Source organism: Cryptomeria japonica, chromosome 5 (assembly GCF_030272615.1).
Source record: "Cryptomeria japonica chromosome 5, Sugi_1.0, whole genome shotgun sequence".
Lineage (NCBI taxonomy): Eukaryota > Viridiplantae > Streptophyta > Pinopsida > Cupressales > Cupressaceae > Cryptomeria > Cryptomeria japonica.
Window position 1 is genome coordinate 279,351,716 of NC_081409.1, and position 25,774 is coordinate 279,377,489.

The window sequence follows — 25,774 nt, forward strand, 5'->3', positions numbered from 1 at the left end:
CCCTCCTGCATCTCCTGATCTATCCCGCCTCCAAGGACCCATCACTCCCCCACTGCTCTGCATCCTCTGTGATCGCTCGGATCTCGTCTGCCGCATCTGGGTATAACTGAGAGCTCGCTGACTAAGTGGCACCACCTGCTCATATAAACCTCGCCAGTACTCTATCTCAGCCTGTGCTCGCCCAAACTGCCTCATAATCTCCCCTATAGGACCCTGTGCTCCTACTCCCGCTCGGACTCTCTCCTGCAGCTCCGCCAATCTCTCCACCGCAGTATCTCTCTCCCGCAGCACCACTGTCAGCTCTGACTCACGTGCAAATAGCTGCACATCCCTAGCTGCTATCTCCTCCTCTAATCTCTCCACCCGGGTCTGCAAATAACCTATCAAATGATCCCGCAGATCCCCAGTAGCTCCCTCCCCCATGTCCATGGCTGCAGCACCTGTCTCACCCCCTCCACTAGGTCCCTCCCCTGCACCATCCTCTCCTGCACATGTATCCATCGGGATCTCTCTCTCCATCCCCTTCCCACTCACTCCTCCCTGCATCAAAGGTCCCTGTGATATCTGAAGAGGTAGTCCACCTCTCCCTCTCCGCTGCCTCGGCATCCCCAAACCTCCTCCACCTCCTCGGCCTCCTGCTCTCTGTCTCCGTCCCCTCTCATCCTCAAATGCTGGGATCGGCTCTGCCGGGTCTGATATCCGTCGGATCGGGTGTGTCGCTCAATACTGTGTATACTCCTCTGTCACCCCTGCATCAACGACCCTCGGTCGTAGGTCCCATGGCCTCGCCTGCAGTGTCCGAAACTCTGCCAGTGCCTGATCATACGGTAGCACTGGACCCCATGCATACCGCTCCCGAATCACTCGTGCATACTCCCTTGATCCGCTCGGCAGTCCCTGCTGCCGTCTGAACTGCCTCATCACTCGTCCCGGCACCTGTCTCTCTACATGATAAGAGGTCCTCCCAATGAGGAATCGGGTCATGAAGACATAAGGTAGTGCCTCTGCATCATCCTCCCATGGCTCACACTCCAAGTATGGCCGCCATATCACTGCATATAAGTCATCCAATGCCCGCCGCCACCACTCTACCTTCCCCAAGTGGGGCTGACTCATCATGCCACTGTACATAAACATGTATGGCTGGTCCACAGCTCGGAATCTGAGACTCACTGGTCGAGTCACTGGTAGGTGCTCCCATGCCCACACATGTAGCAGCGTCATGCCCACTGCAAGAGAACCCCTCCCTCGGTACACTACCTCGTGGAGCTCCTGATACATGTGCGCCAGCACGCACGGCCCCCATGCAAATCGAGTCCCCTCAGTCATCATCATCTCTATCACCTGTCCCCATCCCACCGCCAATCCATGTAATCGCCTGTCTGGACACAGCAGTCCTCCCACAATCCCTGACAACACTGCTGGAAGGGGCTCATATAGTGCCGCTATATCCTTCCATGCAATCGAGCCATCGTCAATGTATACATCCTCATCAAAAATCCTCTGACATGAAACAGTCCCCCAGGATCTATCGTATGTGACCAGCTCTCCTCGAATCGGAATCCGAAGGATACGCCACACGTCCTCTAACGTCACAATCATCTCTCCCTGGGCTAGATGAAACGTGCACGTCTCACTGTGCCATCACTCTGCCAAGGCTGTAATCAGGCCGTGATTCATCCGAATCACGGGCATGTGCATCACCTCGTAGAGGCCAGTAGCTGCAATACAGTCTATCTCTGCCTGCGTCAATCGGTCCCGCAACCCCTGTGTCGCAGGATGGTGCTCGCGTAACTGCAACACGCGCAGATCCTCCTGCACATAGACATTCATCAATCACTATCAGTTGTTTTGTTATCAAACTTTCTTAAGTTTAAACCTAGACTATCATCAGATACTTTGATCAGGTATCTTCGGGTCTCAACAGGTAAGCAATCGTGGCCACCTAGACTTCAACAGGCATTTATCCTAACAAATGACCTAAGTCTCATCGAGCTGCTATGGTTCAAAACAACTCCCACTTCACCTCGCCATCCATCAATCATTCGGCATCAGGAGATTTATTTTGTCCAAAACTGGGGCATCTTGTTATCCTAAGGCAAAAGCGCTATTTTATCTACAAAAGCGCTATTTTCCACAATAGCGCTACAACCCTATCAAAAGCGCTCAAAAAGCTCTACAAAAGCGCTAAAAAACAAAAGCGCTAAACCCGCTATCCAATAGCGCTATTACACATCAATAGCGCTTAATTAACCCTACCATAGCGCTACTTAGTCTATAGCACTAAAACTTGCCTACATTAGCGCTAATGCATACAAAAGCGCTCAAACCATACCACAATAGCGCTATTGCGGCACAATAGCGCTAATTCATGGGGCAAAAGCGCTAAAACCATCGTTCCAGCGCTCTTGCTCCGACTTGACTTGGACTCAGCTAAAAACCTATCAAAAATGCATAAAAAGTAAGTTTTCGAATTTGCGTACCGCTGGTCCATAGTCAGCTGGGCGCTGGAACCGTCGGACTCGCTCGAATCTGTGCTCGGTGATCGGAATCGGCATAGTAGCTCCTCCTTGCTCCTCCACATGTCACTATCAGAGCTCTCGTTTTCAACTGGTCGCGGTCACAAATGGTCTTGTTTTCACCCCTTTCACCCCATTTATACCCCTCATCGTCCCCGTAACTTCACCCCGCTCATCGCCGTGGTCCCCGTGAACTTCCCGAGCCCCCCCATTTCTCTATGTTTCTCCCGTTTTCTTCTATTTTTCACCCGTATGCCTAACTTCTTCTCTTCTACCACCCTGCCAATTTTCGTTCTTTTTCGAGAGATCGCCCGATTTTTCGAAATTTTTCGGCCCATCTCTCGAGGGGGCATACCACCCATTAAATTTACATTTTATGGGGCATTTCTCCACACCTATTTTTTTTCTTTGAAACAATGCGATAAACCGCACCGTCTCAAAGAGGGGCAAATGTAGTCACATAAATCTGTCCATTTTAATTAAATGAATATTTCGTATTTATTTGATTAAAAATCCACTAGCCATCAATTAATTAAATTAATATTTAATTAATTTATCCCCAAACATTCTTCTATTAATTAAATAAATTATTCAATTTATTTTAATTAATTCATTAAACCAAATACAAATCAATTAAATAAATAAAATCAATTTATTTAATTAAATCCCCCTTTTCCTCTTTTAAATAAATTAAATAAAACATTTATTTAAATCATTATCCCCCACTCCACTTGCATTTTCCTACAAATGCAACTTGCACACATTTTGAAATAAATGAATTTTTATTTTAAATAAAATCCTATTTTCCCTCACCCACCAAATCCACTTGCAAAATCTAATCCCCTTCTAGATTCTTCTAACCCCTTCCTAATTAGCCTAATCCATCCCCAAATTATTGTCACATTCCTAAGCAAAATGGAGTCACTTCTCAAAGCCTAAAAGTCTTTGATAACCATTAAAGGCTTTCAACCTTCAACCACTAAATGTCTCAAAGTCTTTGATAACCATTGAAGGCTTTCAACCTTCAACCACTTAATCCCCAAAGTCTCCAATAACCATTAATGGTTACCTCAAACCCTCCCACATGGTTAAAACATTTGTTTTGACTCAACCTCTACCCAACCCAAGGGTCTCATCAAGCCTTTAATGCTTTGACCATGATTATCTCTTAATCATTTGCACAAAGGTTTATCCTTCCATTAACTCCTAATCCAGTGGGTAATCTTAATTTAGGCTTGACCCTTACCTTCTAGATAACCATGAGGTCTCCTCAGGTATTTAATGCCTCCAACCTCTTCTCTCAACCCAATCTTATGTTGACACTTGTCACCATTTCATTGGTGCCAATTGTGCACATGGATCCCCAACTTTCAAGCTTGACCCTTGATTAAACCTTTCAATCCTGGCCATCCATTGCTCCATTTTTCCTATAAATAGAGCCCATTCCTTCATAATCCAGATCCTGAAAACTTGTATGCATTTAGGCTATAGACATTTTAGAGAGCATTTAGCATAGCATAACTAAATCTTGTCTTTTTGGTTAAAATATATCATTTTAACATAAAAATAGTTTTTTATTTCATATTTGGAGCTATACTACAAATCTCAATCCTCCATAAGCATCCATAGTGCAAAAAGCTGCTGAGAGCTACACTATTTTGGAACTTGGAGAGGAGAGGAACAAGGGAGAAGAAGCTAAGGCCATGCTAAGAGGCAGTTGGAGATGTCTCATGATCTTTGTTTTACTTATTAGATATATTAGCATGTCTCTTTGTGTCTCTTTTGGTATGCCTTCATATGTTTAGTTTTAGATTGACTAACACTAATGTTTTGTATGTTTTTGTGTTCTTTGATCTTAGACTAACCTTGTGCCATTTAGGAGGGCATCACTATCCAATGTGTGTATACCAGTTATCAGATCTAACAGAAAACTAACTTACCTGTTAGAGAGGAGACTAAATCAAAAGCACTCACATATAAAGAAGACATCACATAACACCAGCTTATACGAAGAAAACCCAAGATGGGAAAAACCTCGATGAGAAATGTTGTTGGAGTCTAATGCTCCAATCCAGTCTCACAATGAATCTCTGATTACAATGTTTAGGGCACCAACCCAAGGAGCACCAACCCCTGATTTAGGGCACCAACCCAAGGAGCTACAACCCCTGCACCGAGCTACAACTTAGTGATTACACAACATAATCATTTACAAATTAATAACCTTGTTACAAATGGATTTTGCAACACTTCTATAAATCTCTCTAGGGGATCTTCTATCCAGTTTACTGTCGGTTCTCTGCTAACCCTCACACTTCTGCAACCTTACTCTCTGTTGCACTCTTGTTTGTCCACCCTCTTCTCCTTCTCTGTCGGTTCTTCTTTCTATCGGTTCTCTTTTCTTTCTGCCACACAGCTGCTATCCACCACCGATCTTGGTAACTTAGTTAGATATCTACCATCTGATACATGTCGGTCCTTAGCTTGCCTTCTTTGCAATCTTCTGCAACTCTTGTCTAACAGTTCCCTCACTGTTGTCAGTTGCACTCTTCAACCCGTTTGTCACTCACACACTCAGTCTCTTTTCTGATTCTCGTTGAGTACTTGACTGATTTGGTCTCTCATGCAACAGCAACACTCTATCGTTCAACAGCACAAACAATATATTTGGCTCGCATACTTATAGCCAGATTTTCCCGCCAAGACATGAGTTTGAACATTGGCACGGTTAGGGTTTTCGCCATACACTGAATCTACATCTGATCTAATCTCTGATCATCGTGACATATCAAATCCAATCTAATATCATGTCCTTGATCGATGTTCAGCACTCAATCAATGAGCATCGCCCATCTGTCAACCCTACGAAACACGTCTTCTCTCTTTAGCCATCTATAGCATGTTTTTTGGCCTTTTGTCTGATCGATCACGTGAGTGATGTGGTTTCCTTCATCCTCTTCAATCTACAAGATCAGTCTTTTTTGGATCTCTGTTGTTTCCTTTATCTTGAGCCGCAATCCTCTACTTTTCTTCCTCGAGCCTTGCAGTGGCCATAAATGTTGGACCAATCGCCAACGACCTCACCGACACATCACACCGAGTTGTGCATGCATGCCACATCACCTCCGTGTGGCCCCTTTGTCGGAATTCAACTTTGCTAAGTCTTCTATGTCGGTCCAAACAAGATCACCGACCAACCACACAACCGGATTCATCTACCAGTTCACAAACCCTGTTGATATCTCACACTTTATCGGTTAACCATCAGGTCTGCACTTTGTTGATCTGTCGATGGAACACCTTAATCGGTCGCCAGACATGCCTATCCATAGCATGCTCATTCTCATCAGGTAGGAGCACATCACTTAGCCTCTTTGCTCTCTTACCGGTTCTCATAATTATCGGTAGGCACCTTGATGACACCATGTCATCAACCTTCAACTGTTTCCATTTGAGGCATCTGCATGCCGGTTGCACTCTCTATCTATCGTTGCTCCACTTTGCCGCCTTCATCATCAAACCAGACATCATCTCCGCCGGTTTGTCAAGGTGACAAACCCATCACTTCTTTACTTTTCCTTTTTTGTCTCGGTGGCACAATATGCCAACCCTTTCTGATCCAGTACACATCTCCGATTACATGCACCTCAGGCATCCTTTTGTTTCACTGGTAAATCCGGTGTGAGCCTTCAATCACCTGCCTTCTACTTATGTCTTATCTCACAGAACTAAGATGCATACTTTGCATAATAGGAGATAAGCTCCACTTACTAGTAGGAGTGGATCCTTGTCATCTACATCCTGCAATGCACTCATGTGGCTTCCCTGTTTGTGCAACATATCTTCAAACAGGCACATGTGATCCAGTTGGGGCGCATTCACTGTCAGTCTCTGCATCCACATAGTGTATCGATGACTTGTACACCCTTCTCCTTTTGTGTTGATGTGATTTAGATAATACTTCGCCTCTTCATCACAATTAATAGCTCAACATCTTGCTCATCCTTCTTGTACACTGGTCATAAACTTGTCGGTTGGCAACTACTCACTTGGTTGTCCTTCTATACCAATTGACATCACTGACAACAAAATGCCAACAATTTGTTGTATCTTCCAATATGTTTTTCTCAATCTTCCTTATACTCAATATTCTCTTATTTATGTTGTGTTATATGTTTATTTGTGGTAGGTTTTCATCTTTGGTGGTGGTGTCATTGACCTTCACATTTGCCTTAGACATGTATATTATACCTTCTAATTTTATGAATCCTTATATCAAATGCTCTCCATGTTTTAAAGTATAGTGAATTCTTTACATTTGTGTTACCTCCTAGCATCCTCCTTTGTAGCTTTCATGTGCTAGGAACCTTCTTTATCCTTCTATCTAACTCTTCAAACTCATAAGCTTCTAGAACATCATCACTATTTGTATCAAACTAACCACTTCTTGCTACTATTATTGCCACTATATTAATCCAAGCATTATACATGTAGGAATTATACTAATCTTTTTTCTTGTTTTCTTCCATAATAATCATTTTAGTGTCCTCAATTATCAAGTCATGTTTTTGTCCACTTGTGAATATCCATCTTCTTCTTCCTATTCGATATAGTTCACCATTAGTTTTTCTTTTGTGATGTCTATTCCTTCTCTATTAACTAGAACAAATTTGTTTTTCTTAACATAATAAATTATGTGTTCCTTTTCAAACTCATCTTTCCTTTCCAAGCATTCCCCTTCTAATTGTTCTTATGTTAAGATTGAATGGCTTTTTTCTTCTTTATCATCTACATTTTTTATACACCACTTAGTGCCTTGAGAGATTTGTTTGGGTACTCTTATTATCACCTTTCCTCCTTTTAGGGTGTCGGGTCCAAATAATTCTTCACTTTTTGTTTGTGGTGGTGCATTCTAAAAAATAATGTTCTAACCATTTGCAATTGAATAAATAATGATTAGTGTTTATGTAAAACCCGCAAGTTTTCTTCTTTTCTTCTTAGCATTCATTTGCATAATGGTTATCTAGCTGCATCAGTAACATGTAGCCCCATCTAATCTCCACTTCTCATGAGCTCTACCTCTATTATGTCCTTTGCAATTATTGTAAAAACTCATATTCTCATTAGGAGCATAACAGTGTAATGTCCCCTTTTGTAAAATGTCCTAGTTTGCCCTAGATTACAATTCGCAACCAATAAGGGAGGGTTAGAGCGGGAGTACCATTATCTTCTTAAAAGGGAAAACTTGGAAACAAGTTAGAAAATAACCTACAAATCATATTATATAAGTGAATAATAATTACAAACAACTAACTATGATGAAACATAAGGCAACTTACAATTACAAACAATTGTAAATGTACAGATCAAGATCATAGACTATAACTTACTAATTGATTACAAGTTTACTTAACTAACTAAGGAACCCCAATCATAGCAAGCTAGGATGGGTAACTTGATAGGGTGTCTTTACAACCATTCCACCTCAATTAACCCACGAATAGGTAACTTAATAGGGTGTCCTTACAACCGTTCCCCCTCAATCAAGCCATGGATGGGTAACTTGATAGGGTGTCGTTATTACTGTTCCCCATCAATCAAGCCACGAATAGGTAACTTGATAGGATGTCTTTACAACCATTCCCCCTCAATCAAGTCACAATTAGGTAACTTGATAGGGTGTGTTTACAATCCGTTCCCCCTCAATCTAGCCATGGATGGATAACTAGATAGGGTGTATTTACAGCCATTCCCGCTCAATCAAACCACGAATAGGTAACTTGATAGGGTGTCTTTACAATCGTTCCCCCCAAACAAGCCATGGATCGATAATTTGGTAGGGTGTCTTCACAACTATTCCCCCTCAATCAAGCTACCTTCTCCCACTCATATGATTCCATCCATCACCATGGTAGAGAGGACAAAGATTTACCCCAATAGGGTGTCCTAAGTATAACCCTCCTAAGCCCAAAGGCAAAGCACCTTCACCCCCCTTTGGTCTCATGTGGACTCAGGCATACATATAAGGTGACATGCTTAGGGATGACCCCAACACCGTTCCCCTATTTAGGATCCCTTCCTTCTCTTACAATTATCCTATATATACGCGAGCGCCCACGCACGCATGCACACACACGCGCGCGCGCATACATACGTGTTGTGTGTATATATGCATAAATACATACACATACACAAATATATAGGTTCTTTATTATTATTATAATTATATTTTTGTTTATTTCAATATTTAGACCCTTCTCTTACCATGAACCATGATTGTGTGTGTGTGCGTGCGCGTGTGTGGTGTGTATTAAAGTCTCAGTCGAGCACATAATGTCCATAATCATATCCATGCTCAAAACATGCATAAACAACATTATCAACAACATATAATTTAACATAAATATGCAGAAGTAGATATATATAATGATGTGCAATTGGAATATTTATAAGCTCCAATATATTAATTTTGGAAAGTCCAGATATAAACATGATTACTATGCATCATACCACCAAGAAGAATGGGTAATCACACAACTGGAGTTAATATCGTTGTAGCCTTTCAATCCAACCTTCGATTGTTGAGTAATTAATGAATAATTGTTTGATTGAAAATGGATCATAATGATTTCCTTTGATTGTATGATTTGAGGTAGTGGTGAGTAATAATGTAATGAAGGTTGGTTTGAATGTATGCTAATTTGATAGAATGATTTGTTGATTGATTGTTGCTTGATTTGAAAGATTAGAATAATGCTTGATAAGTGATCATTGAATAATTAGAACAATCTCTTTTATACTTCATGGGTAAAAGGGTCATCACCTTTCATAAGACTTGGGTCACCACCCTTCATTAGAATTGGGTCACCACCCTTCAAAAGAGTCATAACCTTTCACAATCCCCACCCTTTGAAAGAGTCACAACCTTTCACAATCTCTACCCTCCTTTGGAAGAGTTGTTCCTTCCTTATTTCCTATTCCCTCCTTCCATTGACTCTTCCTTGATTCACATGCTCTCTTCTTTCCTTTCTCCACGGGCTCCCCCCTCTGAAATGAGGTTCTCTTTCCCCTTTTATATCTCATGTTAGAGGGAGTCACAACTTTTCATTTTATGCCTTTTGACCATTCATTAACTTAGTTAAATTTTAATTATATTTAATTTTATATTTTAATTTAAATGTTATTGTTTTAGTCTTTTGTATTTTAATTTTATTATTATTATATATTATTCAATCCTATTTCAAAGTGGGGACATTACAAACAAATAGAGGATTGTTCACTTATGACTTGCAGTGGTGTGTGTTGTGTTGCATTGATTTGTTTCATGTGAGTGTTTATATCAAGACCAATGCTATTTTTCTTAGTCCTTTTGCTCGTCATTCCCTTATGAATAAGTTCATTACCTTCATTGTAGTGGTTCACCAAGGTTCTTGTTCTTCATCTCTCATGCAACACAAAAGGGAATGGGCGATCATCAATCTCATGTTCATCCCATTCACCTAGCATTCTATGATACGCACTTTTCAACCTATAAGAGCCTAGTTGTATGTCTACTCTAAGTGTCACAACTCTCTTTTCACCCTTATTACTTCGAATTTGTTCTTCACGTGTCCTTTATTAGAATAGAAAATGCAACAAATTTTATTTCTTTGGGTTGGTGATGGTGCTTGTCTATTTTCACCTTTTGCTAATATATCTTGTTTGATTTTAATTGTTCCAGTTTCATTCTCATTATATCCATTTATTTGTTTTTTACTTCTTTGTACTTTCTTTTCCAAGCTTGGGCTTCTACTCTATAAGTCAGTTCTACCACACTTAAGTAAGTTCCAAAAATCATACCATCTAATGCAATTCTAAATTTTGGTTAGCTACAAGCTTTCAATCCTTTGTTCTTACCAATTGTTTTATCTATCTCTCTCACTACCTCCTTCAATTTGTTATCATATTCCTTGATGGTTTCAACTTCTTCCAACCTCTCTCTTATCTTGCGTAGAATTTTGGATGGAGCTTCCAAAAATTCAAAATTAGAGAGTTCTTTGATCCCTTACAATTCTTTATCACGTTGCACACACTTTTTGATGTACCACTTCAGAGCTTCCTTCCTAAGTGTTCCCTATAAAATCATATTGTTTCGTTCGGTTGCTTTAGGTTCCTTTTTTTTCTCCTACAAACTCTAAGACATATATATGTTCAAATACATATGCAGTATATTTTTCAAAGATTTGTATTTTCATTCTTTTGTTCTCCATATAGTGATAAGCTCATGATAAGCTCCTCTGATTTGCCATTGTTATATGAAAGTTCTTCTTCACTTTTTTGTGGGCTTCTATCTTCTAACTTTGAGTTTGTATGTGTCTTCACCTTCAACCCTCTTTAACTTTTGTATCACACTTTTGTTGTCTCACCATTCTCATGTTGAGCTACCTTTGTCTTTTGCCATCCTATCCCAAAGGAATCAATTCCTAATATTTCTTTGCAATCACTTAAAAACTCTTGTTTTTGCCTCTTACTTTTTTCAATTGAATCACTAAATATACATTCCAAAAGAACTCTGATTTTATTGTCACAACAGATGACTCTTGGTTGGGGGTCATTCACCTCTTTAAAGGCATGTTTTAGATTAGGAGACAAATTTTCATTAGTGAACAACATCACATTAAATAATATTAGATTTTTCCATCTTTCATTGTTTCAATCGTATCTATGGCTAGGTTATTTGTTACAACCTTACCATAGACAAGCAAACACAACACTAAGGGAAAAATTGTCTTGATCCAAGACTTCACGATTTTCCAACCAGCCATCTACATCAGCAATTAACAAACAATCCATTACACAACAAGAGGATGAAGCATTAACAAAATCAAAGGAGTCTAGTTAAAGAAGGACTAATTCTAAGGGGAGCAAATACCCAAGATTAGTGAAAGGTCAAAAGACATGAAGACAAGGGACAGCTAGAGCAAACGTGTCAAAGCAGCAGACCTCTATCCATTCCAAGACTGTTATAACAAGCATCTAATAATCTTAATAGTTGCTCTTGTGGTATATATTTAGCTAATGTATTATTTGTCAACGTTTATTTCTTATATGTATGTATGTATGTATGCATGCACACATGCATGTATGTATGTATGTATGTATGTATGCATGCACACATGCATGTATGTATGTATGTATGATTGGATATTAAATGCATATGTTTGTTAATGAATCTATTTGTAAAACCCCATAATGTAGGGAAGGAAGGAGGTGTAAGGAAGAGGGGTGAGTATGAGATCATCATCTAAGTAGGCCACCCCAAGTGGATGTCCATTGGGACCAAGAAGGCAAAGATCCGCTCTTGGGCTTAGATAGGACAATTAAGAGCCCCCCTATTACAATCACCTCTCTGACTCTACAATGATTGATTATTAACCTTAGGGGATGAGGCATGGATAGGGAAAGCAAGTACAAGTCTTGGCAATATGTGTTGTCATTGTCGTCAACCTAATGTATGACAATATATGATTGTTGTTGTCATTGACAATATGGTGTTTTGTTGGATACAGAACTATTGTAGTTGTTTAGGAAGCAATGATGGAGTTGTATGCTCATGTTTGTTAGTATATAAGGAGATCGTTGGCAATTGATTGTTAGTTGTTGTCATTGTGTCTTGCATAACTAATATAAGGATTAATGTAAAGAACATATTGTTATTGGTTGTAGATGGTTAATGGATGTCCACAATCTTGGTATCTGATGTCTACACTCAATATGTTGATACAATTGATGATATTGACAATATGGCTAATGGCAAAGATAGCATGATGAGAATATTAAGATGAGGATTAGATGCATCACAAAAGAATGAAGATATTGTAGTGACTAAAATGGTAATGTTTTTGGGACACTTTGGTCCAGGGAAATTTCGTAAAGCAAGTTGGTGCAAAAGTATCTATTGATGTGTGTCTGAAAGAATGTTATGCATTCCTCTACATTTGATGAGATGGTCTTGCGGACTTTGATATAATTTTTATGCTATGTGTACATTGCAATCCTATCTTTTCAAGTCCTTGGTGTCACAACTAATATGGTTGGTGATTGCAATTGCCTGACAGTTCGGTTCTCTAAAAGAATTGGTCTAGAAAATGTTCTGAAATTCTCAATATTGATGTTTCAAGTATTGCGGCTTGGAGGACATGTTTATAACATCTATGTATCTCAATCCATTTTTCAGGTGTTGGTGTTGTCCACAAGTAGTGATAATGGTGTTTTGTGTTTAACTGGCTCTTAGGAATGAAGTGTTTAGTCTTAGTTGCATTGTGCAAATATGATCTTGTTATGGATAGATGAAGGAAGGATCTGAAAATGTTTTTGGATGTTCAAGGAACGTCCTAGTATGCTTCACATGATGCTAGATGGTTTGGTTGATGGTACATTGTGACTAGAATGTGTGTTTCAAGGTAACAGCTCTAGTCTGGCCAACAAGAGTTGCTCTTCAACCTGCAAAGAATCCTTTGGTGTCTCAACTTGCCTTGTAGAGTGCATTGCATTATTTTTGGCTCCTACCTTGGCATGTCAGGATCTGCATTAGGGTTGTTCATCAAAAGACATGTTTTGGGCCAACTAGTGATGTGTTGCTTGTTATATCTACACGTTACCTTGTTGTCGACCTTGGAGGATGTGCGATAGCACATGAATTGTTCTGAACTATTTAGAAGGAAGTGATATGATGATTTTAGGTCCTCCATCTCTTGGATTTGATTGCTTTCACCACAATTATATTTTGGTGGCCACTATGATAGGACCTATGTTTGTCATTTGTTTCAACAGACCTAATTAGATTTTGCAATAAAGAAGATGGTATATAGAAGATCAAATTGGTGTTGAAGGCGTGGATGAGTGTGTGAAACAATAATATGTTGCGCTTACATGATATGATCATTTGCAAGAGTAAGTGATGCAAAGTTGTGACAAAGAAAGTGTGTGATGATTCTTGTGAAGTTTGTCGCTTGAGACAAAGATTCAAGGACAACTTCATGCTTAGAGATTACCAAAGGCAATGTTATTAAAGGCCTATTCATTCCTAATTCATATATTCATGTACCTTGTGAGGGAATAGAGAGTCTCCTATGCAAGTTTAGTATCGTTCCCTGAGGCACTACGTCTCAACCTACAAGTCCTTTGTATCATGCCTTGGGATAGTCCATCTTAGCCTACAAGTCCTTCAGGGAGCAATGTGCTTCCCTGGCAATGAGCCTAAAACAAAATTGTAATCATTTAATATATTGTGAGTTGACTCTCACCATGGTTTTTCAATCTTTGGATTTTCCACGTAAATTAAATGTTCTCTTGTGCATGGTGATTCATTGTTTTATCTTTCTTTGTTGTTGATAAGAATAAGGTTAAATTGACTGTGGATTGTGAAATAAAATAAGTATTTGGTCCGAACTAATTCACCCCTCCCCCTCCCCCACCCTCTAAGACCTAAAGTAAGTTCAACAATAAGCACCCCACTAAGTAGACCACCCCAAGTGGATGTCCATTTTGCCTGTAATTGGGGCCAAGAGGGCAAGTGCTCATTCTTGGGCTTAGTGTAGGGATGGCTTTAGGTAAACCTATCATGCTTCTTCCTCCAACTTCTAATGTGAATGAATAGTAGGGAATGAGATAGATATTGCCCATATATTGATCTAAGATTATTACAAGCTATTATCTAACCCTAAAAATTGAAAAAGTATATATATGTGTGTGTGTGTGTGTGTGTGTGTGTGTGTGTGTGTGTGTGTGTGTGTGTGTGTCTGTGTGTGTGTGTGTGTGTGTGTGTGTTTCCTTGGTTATGGTTGCAAGATCTGAATCAAGGCTCATATTGTTTAAAAGAAATATTTTACTTTGTAAAGATATAACCCTAACTCATCTCTTTCTTTATTGCAACTATCATTCTAGCACACAATCTAGAGTAATTCTAAAGGGGACATTACAATTGGTATCAAAGCATCGTTCCTACCAACCCAAGGGATAGACAATTATTGATGCAAACTAACCAAAGGGCTTAAAGGGCTTTGGAAAGAGAAAAGAAGAAGCTTACATCCACCATGAGCGAACAAATGGGCAACGAATTAAGGGCTTCCATGGGAAAAATCAATCGAAATCTCATTAAGAAAAATGAAAAAATTGAAAGAACAACCCAATTTTTGCTCCAAGCCATCTGAAACGTGAATACTAATAACTCTAGATCCCTCCAAACCATTGGGAGGGAAACCAACCTCAACCACTCTAAAAAGAAGAAACCCAACAAGGGTATCAAACCTTAGACCAACAAGACCTCCCTTCCTACCTATGAAGAACACGAAGAAGATGAAATAAACAATCCAACCTTTGACAATATGGAAGAAATTTTGTAAATATACTCAAGATTAGATCTTGAAGTTAAGAGAGATGTCTCCTTTAGGGATTATTGTGATGTCAAAACACAAATTGCCCCTAATAGGAAAAGAAGGCAACCCAACAAAGATTTTAAAAAAATGGATCCAAGAAGTTTATAGCATGTTCATGGATCCAAAAAATAGACACCTACCTTTCAGTTAACCCCATGACAGAAGAAAATGCCATAAAAAAAGTTTGTCATACTCCACTTAACAGGAACAACCCATGATTGGTGGCACCATTGCCTTATTACCCAGGGCCAATAACATAGAACCACTTATGATGAATTTGACCAAAAACTCGTCACAAGATTTGATCAAAAGCATCAAGAGTGGTACTTTAACAAACTATATCAACTAAAATAGCATGAAAAGATGGAGGATTACGATGTTGAATTCCAAAAGCTAGCCATCATGGTACCAAAAAAATTTCAAAGGAGATTCACATACTTATTCGTGGGAGGATTAAAAGAATCAATCAAGGGCATGGTAAGTGCCCTCAACCACCAAACCTTGAAGATGCAATCCAAAAGGCAATGAAGTTGGATGTTACATCATCAAAAGACAAGTCCAACCCTAAAGATTTTACTTCAAATACACACTCCAAATATCCCCACAAGCAAGATGGGTATAGGAGGGAAATTCAAAATGGAAGAATATGTTTTTATTGTAAAGAGAAATGGGAAAGTGGATATGAGTGGAAAGGAAGAAACCTCAAGTGACAACAAGATGATCTAAGAAAGAGAAATTTTGGCTTCAAGTGTATGGAACAATGGGGGCCAAAACACATATGTGGAAAAGGAAGCCAAGTGCACAACATAAAAACAATATTTAATGAAGAATCAAAAGAAAAACCCAGCAAGAGAACAAAATATGATGATGAAGAGCATGGAACTCTAGCTACCATCTCACAAAGCTCCAAACACTGCCCTTTTCAAATAAAAAGTACCATGAAGGGGCATAAGTTAATTGCCCTCATAGATAGTGGGGCATCCCACAACATTATTGACAAGAATCTAGTTGCAAAAAAAAAGAAATTGGAAACCAAGGAATTTAAGGGTTTTTACAATAGCCCTACCTAATAGATCTATGGCTCAATGTACCAAGATAATCCCTCAACGACAAATCACCTTGGGAAAGCACACCATCAAAGAGAATTTTTATGTGGTAACACTAGATGCCAATGTGATATTGGGGACTCCTTGAATACAATCATTCAGACACTTCACTATGGACCCCCCAAAGTTGGAAATTTGCTTCAACCATAATGGACAAGAAGTAAACTTGAGAGGGTTACCCAACAGATCCCCAAGAATGGTCTCATCTATAAGAATAGAGAGGATCCATAGACACCAGTGAGGAGAGTGGATCATACAATGTATGATTCTCAACAAAACTTCCCTGAATGCAAGAAAATCCACATCGATATCCAACCCATTTTAAATAAACACAAGAAAGTAATTGGTGATATTCCCCCAAGACTACCCCCAAAGAGAGATTTTTAACATACAAAAGAATTGGAACAAGGAGCTAAACCTGTGATCACTACCCCTTACTGACACCCCCAAAAATTCAAAGAGATAGAGAAAACCATCAAAGAACTACTTGGGATGGGTCATATCCAACCTAGTTCTAGCCCTTTTGCATCCTCTATGGTGTAGTTAAGAAAAAGGATGGCACCATGAGGATGTGCATAGATTATAGGGCCTTAAACACAAAAACAATAAAGAACCACTACCCTATCCCAAGAATTGATGAATTAATTGATGAAATCCACGAAGCAAAATACTTCTTCAAAAACGATCTACAGTCTGATTACAATCAAATAAGAATGAGGAAAGAAGATATTCTCAAGACAACTTTTAAGTGTCACTATGGACACTTTGAATTTTTGGTTCTACCTTTCGGCTTGACAAATGCCCCCGCAACATTTCAATTATGCATGAACCATATATTCAAAAAACATCTAAGGAGGTTCCTATTAACATTCTTCGATAACATCCTTATTTACAACAAGACATGGGAAGAACATCTTAAACACATTGCAAAAGTTATAAACATATTATAACAAGAATCATTATACGCTAAAGCCTCCAAATGTGAATTTGGGCTAGAAGAGATCCTATAACTTGACCATAAAATCAATATGCAAGGGGTGAGTGTGGACGAAGAAAAAAACAAAGCCACTATGGAATAGCCACAACCAAGAACTTTGATACATCTAAGGGGCTTTGTGGATCTATTTAGTTACTATCAATGATTTCTCAAAGGGTTCTCTAAGTTTGTCGCCCCACTCACAGGTTTAACAAAAAAGGGAACCTTTGCATGGAATGAAGTGGCTCAACAAGCTTTTGAGAAACTAAAGGGGATAATGAGCTCATGCCCCGTCCTAACCATTCCCAACTTCACATTACCATTCAAATTAGAGTGTGATGCTTTAATGGACATCAAAGAAGTCCTTATGCAAAATCAACATCCCATAGCGTTTGAAAACCACAAGCTCATTGAAGTTGAGAGACATTAATCCATCTATGATAAGGAGATGTTAGCCATCATGCACGTCATATCCAAGTTCAAACAATACTTGGTTTGAGGAAGGTTCAATGCTAAGACTGAACATAATAGCTTGAGGTTCTTTATGAATCTAAAAGGATCTAAATGACAAGCAATAGAAATGGGTAAGCAAGATACAAGCCTACGACTTTGATATTGAATACGTGAAAGGGACAAACAACGTCCTAGCAGATGCCCTATCACGATGACCCCACTCAAACTCCATGACAAGAATCATAGCAAACTGGAAGCATGGTATTATCATCAAATACATCAAGGATCCACAAGCTAATAGTATCCTAGAGGGAAGCATACCTAATGAGGAACACAAGGTAGTAGAAGAGCTTATCATGTACAAGAATAGGATATTCCTTGTGTCCAACTCAAAAATGAAAGACAAGATCCTCAAAGAATGTCATGACAATTCCTTAGCTAGTCATCGGGGGTACTACAAAACCTACAAACAAATAAGGGAAAATACTCTTGGAAAGGACTCGAGAAGGATGTCCTTAGACACATACAAGAATGCATAACTTATCAAAGAAACAAAACCGAGCAAAACTACCCTGTAGGACTCCTATTGTAACTTTTACCCATCCCAAATAAAAAATGGGAAAGTATTTATATAAACTTCATAAGCGAGATGCCCAAAGTTCAAGGAAAGGATTGTATATATGTAATAGTGGATCACCTCACCAAGTACGCCCATTCCATGCCAACATCTATCAACTATTGAGCTCCACAAGTAGTCGACCTCTTCTTCTAGGAAATCTTCAAACTCAATGGCCTCCCAATGAACATTGTTAGTGATAGAGATAGTTGGTTCCTTAGCTTATTCTAGCAAGAACTCTTCCATCTAGTTGGGATCAAACTCACGCCTAGTACAAATTATCATCCACAATAGACGGATAGACAGAGATAGTAAACAAGTGGGTAGAAGGATACCTGAAATACTATGTCGCAGGACAACATAATCCATGGATAAAATGATTGCACCTTGGTGTGTATTGTTATAATACCACCCACCACATGTCAATTGGGATGAGCTCATTCAAGGTCTTATACGAATACGAGGTGACGTCTTTTGGAATTTTGGTTCTCCAAGAAAGTCTAAGACTATGTTTGTTTGTGTGTGTCTGTGTCTGTGTCTGTGTTTGTGTCTATGTCTGTGTCTGTGTCTATGTCTATGTCTTTGTGTGTTTGTGTTTATGTCTGTGTGTTATGTATATGTATGTTAATGAATCTATTTGTAAACCCCAATCATGTAGGGAAGGAAGGAGGTGTAAGGAACAGGGGCAAGTATGAGATTGCCATCTAAGTAGGCCACTCCGAGTGGGTGTCCATGTTGTTTGCCACTGGGACAAGAGGGTAAAGATCTACTCTCGGGCTTAGACAAGATGTCTAATAGGTCCCCTATTATGATCTCCTCAAAGAAAACTCTACAATGATTGATTATTGACCTTAAGAGATGAGGCATGGATAGGGAAACAAGGCACAAGCATCCCATTATGTAGACCACCCCGAGTGGATGTCCATGTTGCCTGCCACTAAAGCCAAGAGAGCAAGTGTATGCGCTTGGGCTTAGTGCAAGGATGGCTTCGAGCAGACCTATCATGCTTCTTCCCCCAAACCCTAATATCTTTGAATAGTAGAGAATGATAGATATCGTCTATATATATATATATATATCTGTGTGTGTGTGTGTGTACATACATATACGTAAATATATATGACACACACACACACGTGTATATACATATATACATACACACACAAATATATGTGTGTGTGTGTCTATATATATATATATGTGTGTGTGTGTGTGTGTGTGTGTGTGTGTGTGTGTGTGTGTGTGTGTGTGTATGTATATACACATATATCTATGTATATATATACATATATGTATGTATATATGTGTGTGTTTATGTATGTATGTGTATGTATGTATGAGTGTGTGTGTGTATGTATGTATGTATGTATGTATGTGTTTGTGTATGTTTGTATGTATGTATGTATGTATGTATGTATGTACGTGTGTACGTGTGTGTGTGTGTGTATGTGTATGTATGTGTGTGTGTGTGTGTGTATGTGTATGTATGTATGTGTGTGTATAGGTATGCACGTGTGTATGTGTGTGCGTATAGTTTAAAAGTGATATTTTACTTGGTAAAGATATAACTCTAACCCTGACTCATCTCTTGCTTTATTACAATTGTGATTCTAGAGCACAATCTAGGGTAAATTCAGAAGGGGACATTACATTATTTAACATGTTTCCTATTTCTTTGTCATGATTCTTTCTCTCACTTATAATTCTAAACTTTTCCTCATTTTGTTTATCATGATTCTTTTCTCTTACTTCTACTCACCACATTACCTAGGTACTCCACACTAAGATCCAAATGTTTTAACTTTTTATTAGGGTTAACAATCCTTCAAACTCTTTGCCAATAACTACTATTAAAGATTGATAGATCATCTTCAAAATATGGTTAACAAGTCAAAAGTTTCAATTGTTGAGCACCCCTACTTCAATGCCTTGGTTGAGCACTACAACTCCCAAGCCTTCTTCCTAACGACTTCTTAAGCTCATCATAATATTTTATCTAATCTATCAATCTAGTTATGTTTCCATCTGCTTCATCAATATGGGTGATTAGTTGCTCTAATATTACATTGTTGTTGTACAATACAATGACTACTTGTGCCTTTGTTGGTAGAATCTCAATGTTTTCCAAATTTTTAGAATTCTCATATTCAATTGCAAACCCCTTAGTGTTCTCATTTATGCTAACATATTTGGATCCCCTCCTAGTGTATTCTAAATATTCTTCCTCATTCACAAAATCCTCGTTATCCTTAGCATTCTCAACAATTCCCCTCATAGACATTCTAAATCTTCTTCCTCATTCACAAAATCCTTATCTTCTCTAGCAATAGCCCCCCTTGGTGTGCTTTATTTTGACTTCCTTAGCCTTCTACATTCTTTTATGATATTTATTTTGCCTTTCTTTCATCTTCTTCTACTCCATGTTCAATTCCATAGTCATTTTAATCTCTTCCACAATCATCCTTAGCTTCATGTTATCTACTTTTTCCATAGATGTTTTTTATTTAGTATTTCATTAATCATTTTCTTCATCCCTAATGGCTCATTCTTGTTTTACCTCTATTACTCACACCTTTTAGAAATCACTTTAAGATCCCTTCTTTTCCAATTGTCATCTCCTAGCTTCCTAACCCCCACTCATAAGGCTAGAACCTAATGTATTCTACCACAAACCATAAAATTAGGTTCCCGACTAATTGTAATATTTTCTCATTAACCCTTGGACCACCACAAATGATTAATTCTTGATTGGATCTTTACCACTTTACTAGGGTCCTACAATGGGTGACCAAATGTTAGCAAGAACAAGGTACAGATTGAGGATCTAAGCCTAAGTTTCTTTAGAGTTGTATTTATATTCCAATATAAGTGATAGGAGGACATTCAAGTCTTATGCATTGGATTATTGAAGGTTGTGACAAAATGGAAAATATAAAATAAAATGTATTAACATTTACACATAAACATGACATTTTTTGGATTAACATTGAAGACAAGAAAAATAGTTCTAAAAGCTAAGCGTTTCATGAGAATCACTATCCAATAAGGAACACCAAAATTATACGAGACCTTTGTTCTTTTTATGATCCGTAGAATTATGTTTCTCCAAAGGCACCAACCATAATGTGGCACATTCATTTACATCCAAACTAGATTTTGATAGTATGGTCCATTTTTATAAGGCAAAGCTCTATTTCTTACATGAAGTCCACATTTGGTTTCTTCGATAAAGCAACTTATGTATGGCATTTTGACGAGGTTTGCCACTCATGCACCTTAAATTACTCGATGTAAAAATAATTCTAAGCTAGAGAATTGAGAATAAATCCTCTTATCTGGTCCTAATTCCATAACCATAACTCTTGCTCTAGAAATATTTTGTCGTTGATTTGCATAACTCTTGCTCTAAAATAATTTTGTTCGTTGATTTTCTTCCTAATTTTAAGGTGTCTTATCACTCGGACTTTTAATTGTTGTTTGCTTAGTAACAATTCTCAAATTGGACCTTGTTTAATAAATCTCATCATATTCCCATTGTTACATATTCTTCGTGTAATAGAGCTTGAGGCTGTGCTCTGATTTCCCATAGCTCTGTATCACCTCCACGGTCATATTCTCTTATATATTGGGGTATAGTTGCCATATCAAATCGCTTCCCTATGAAATGTGGATTTGAAATGCCTGGTTCTCTTTGACCAGGTTGGGCCCTTGCACACCCTTGAAAGTTGGAACATTGTCATAGTTCAGAACAACATTTTAACTTTTAAAGAATGCAAGTATTTTATGCGACAAACATGAACTAGCATGAATTGCAAAAACTTCTGCAGAATTGCTGTGTATAGCTTTTTGGCATTGACGTTTCAGATCACACTCCATAATTTTTATCCACTTCATGATGATCATGGGGTGAAATCTAAAATTTCCTTGCAAAAAATCTCTACACAGTCTTTCTGCAGAAATTTTTACAGTTCATTACATGGATTCTGGAAATATCATGTGTTTGATAAATTAGAATATCTAAGTACCTGTAATTTTGGATTCAGGTACTTCCTCTGCAATAAATGTGCGGAAATATTGGTGGCCATGAGCAACAATGTCAAGATCTTCCATAGTAAAATTGTACCGCTTTTCTAGCGATAAAAATAAAACCTGCACAAAAATATTGCTTGACTGATTTATATTTCCAATTTTACAAACCAAGAGAAATGAATGGTTGAGTAACTACAAAGATCAAATCCAAAGAGAGGAACAAACCAATACCTTTTTTGACCCTAGAGGCATTAGTTCCTGTAAGACTTTGAAGAAGGCCTCTGTCAACTCATCACTGTAAACAACATCAGCAGCCAGTAGTACAGATACTTTTTCTGCTTCTTTAATGTCAGAAGAAGTCCAAGAATATTTGTATTTATAACTGTCAAAAAAAATGAAGAAGTAATGGATAACATATTTGCTTAGCAAATATTAATTGTCGATTCATAAAAGAGCGAGGTGATTTATTTAAAACTTCTGGTCATATAACTTTACCAAAACACTCGATCATCTATAGCTGTAATTAGCAACTTCCAAGGAACAACACTAGCAGAAGCAATTATTAAACCTTTTATATCATCATCCTCCAAAAGAAAATTATGATGGTATGGCTCAATCATTACCACCTGAACAAAAGGTAAGCCTCCAATGTAGAAGAAACTAACTCAGATGCATCCAGGCACATTTTCTTAAGAATATTCTCAATGTAAATACATATTGTCAACAAAGGTTTAATACACTTAATCTTACATTGTCAGACTTTCTTCAGTCTGAACCTCCTTAGGGGGCCATGAATCTTGCCAATCCAATTGACGTACTCGAACCGACTTTTCATTGTGTTTGAATGTGTGCATATTCAGCTCAACATTGTGCAAACAGTTATCAAGAATAGCATTCCCTTTGTCTGCAGTTAAGTGACAGCGACTGTAAACAATGACTAGAGTAAATTTCTTATGAATGTATTTGTGTTCCAAATATACAAACCCAGTAAATAAAAATTGAATGATGCAAACTTTCACGTGTCCTCAACTGCTTGGCACACTAAATCAAAATGAATGTCCTCATATGGTCAAGCTCAACATGAAGTAAGTCATAGAGTCAAAAGAATCTTTATGTTTAAAATAGCCTATAATCACTTCCTTGAATAAATCACTCCCATATACTCATATAAGCCAGCTTAGAGCCTGTTAGAATAATAACTTAATTCTCTTCCAGGAGTTGATTTTGATTGTTTTACATGATTATCGGAAAACAGAACAGAGATTGGTATGCAAATTTAATTTTTAAATGGGATATGGCACTCAGGGAAACATACCATACAGTAACTAGTATAAACTATATACCATATAATAAATAATGTGTATATACATAAATAAAATAGAATATGGGGCTCAGAGAAACATACTATATAATTACTAGTATCTGTGTGTGTGAGAGAGATCTGTAAACAAAAAAAAATGCATATAAAATGAAACAACATAAACATCTCATCAACATAAAAGCGCAGATGAGAAACGTGAACACATCCAGTTGCCCAGAGTAAACCCAACACCAAGTGAAAAACTCCAGCTCTAGAGAGCAATATCACTCTCCATTCCACTATGCAAAGGTTGAGTACAAATGTTCACAATTCCACAATGGTTTAGATGAGCTACAACCACAACCTAGAAGCTCCAACAATGCCAGCGACTGCACTCACATCATGGACGGACTCACAAAACCATTTACTACAATCTTGAGATGGACTAAAAGTCTAAAACCACCATAAGGATGAGAGCCAACCCCACACAAAGTCATGGGAAACAAAATATGACATTCCTCCAACCTCCTATATACAAAAAAACATAAGTGCAAACAAAAAATTGGAAAAGCAAGTGACAAAAACCCTTTGTATTCCACACTCTACCTGAGATTTGGTGAAAATGTCGATTCCCCTGAGGGGCCAAACACGCATTCGTTGCAGTACCCTATCATTCGTTGCAGTATTCTGGCATTTGCAAAGATATATGTTGCAATTGCTGTGATAGAGAGAGTTTGCCAAAGTAGATGGAAAATTTACCATCTGCACAAACTGGTAAACTCACAAAAAGAAGTTTTCCAGATCATTTTATGGTCTACAACTTTTCCCAAAGACCCCTAAAGATGTCCTAATCTGAAAAGCATCATGTTGAATTAAGGAATAAGAAAACGTGTTTTTCTCAAAATTTGAATTTGCAGAAATCTCTGTTGTTTTATGACAACTGAATTCTCTGCCAACTGAAAGCAGCTAAAACAACTGACGAATACATGATCGCTGCAGCGAACGCCAATTTATCATAGTGTATACAAAACAAAACTACAACAGCTGTTTCCAAAATACCATGGTGAATGGATGTCTACCATGGTAATTGAACAGAATACCACAGCAGACATTAAAATACACTGGCAAATGCAGGAAAACCCCAACAAATTCTTACTGTAAAACTGGCAAATTCCTCTGGACATAGACAGCAGATGGGGAATTCGAAAGGACATGAGTTTCGGCATTCCATTTCTGGTTTGGAAGGCTTCCAGTGCATGCAAGGACCATGCCATGACTATGAGAAGGAGATTAGGGATCGGTTCCAATTTCTTGGAAGAGTTGGATAAGTAGAGGACACATTCACAAGGAGTAGACAGAGGACTGAAACAACCATGGGTATTGTATTTTCACCTTTGAGCCAATTTATTAATATAACCAAAGGTAGAAGTGCTATTGGCACCTACAAGGTTGGGTTTTTCCTCCCAGATTGGGGGCTTCCTGGGTGAAAATGGAGTGTTAGTGCCTATGCTTGTGTCTTTGCTTTATTTTCTAGTTTAAGTGGATTTAGTTCATCTCCAAAGGACAAGATAATAGTTCTAATTAGAGCATAGTAATTATTTGAGTGTTCTGTAAACTACAAAGCAGAGTTTTGTACATTACAGATCATGTCCCAGCCATCTTTACAGCCTCTTTCTGCAACACACCCATCAACAAGTGACAAACTCCATCCCCTAGCTCCTTGTCAAAACAAACAGGAAACACCTTGACCCCATTAGTCCAGAAGGTTTTGACCCGATCTTTCATATAATATTGTGTATAAATATATATATACACACATATGCATACATACACATACATACATACATACAAACATATATATACACACATATACACACATACATACCTGTTAGAGTAATCGGGTCTTTACTTGATTAAGTTCCCCTTTATCTCTTTTACACTTAAGCTAACATTAGGTGCATAATAATTAATTCTTTTAATAGTTATAATGTGCAAGCCTAGGGTTTTCCCTTTTGGGGTTTTTTGACTTATTAGAGGTTGAATTCTTTCTTTTGTATTATTTTTCTATTACTCATTTTTGTGAATACAGAGCTCTCATCTTTTTGAGCATTTCCTGTGTATTTGGTTTTTCTCTGTTGCTTCCTTGCTTCTCCTTGTAACAGGTTTATTCAGCTTGCAGAGATCATTTGGGCTCCTGTGGTGTTGTATTTCTCAACTCTCACATGGAATGAGAGCTTCAGATCTGCAGCTACCTGTTCTTGTTTTGAGTGTTTTTGAATTGGAAACAGATCTAGGGTTTTTCAGAAGTTTTTTTGTGCACCTAGGGATAGGCCTTTTTTTTTCTGAGCACGTTGGGCCT

At 38.2% G+C, this 25,774-nt stretch overlaps 1 protein-coding gene across 2 annotated transcripts in view; it reads right to left on the bottom strand.

Annotated features, from left to right (window-relative positions):
- Nucleotides 1-1,633: 1,633 nt before the first annotated feature.
- LOC131039601 (uncharacterized) overlaps nt 1,634-25,774 on the bottom strand; it is a 114,669-nt gene continuing 90,528 nt past the window's right edge. The window contains exons 6-9 of one of the 2 annotated variants that reach the window (XM_057972393.2): nt 22,866-23,019; nt 22,347-22,497; nt 22,112-22,235; nt 1,634-1,815 (exon numbers count right to left, since the gene is read on the bottom strand). In XM_057972393.2, the coding sequence (XP_057828376.2) occupies nt 1,634-1,815; nt 22,112-22,235; nt 22,347-22,497; nt 22,866-23,019 (611 nt within the window). Of the gene's footprint in view, nt 1,816-21,046; nt 21,804-22,111; nt 22,236-22,346; nt 22,498-22,865; nt 23,020-25,774 lie in introns of those variants that run through there. The other variant, XM_057972394.2, reaches the window with a different exon arrangement.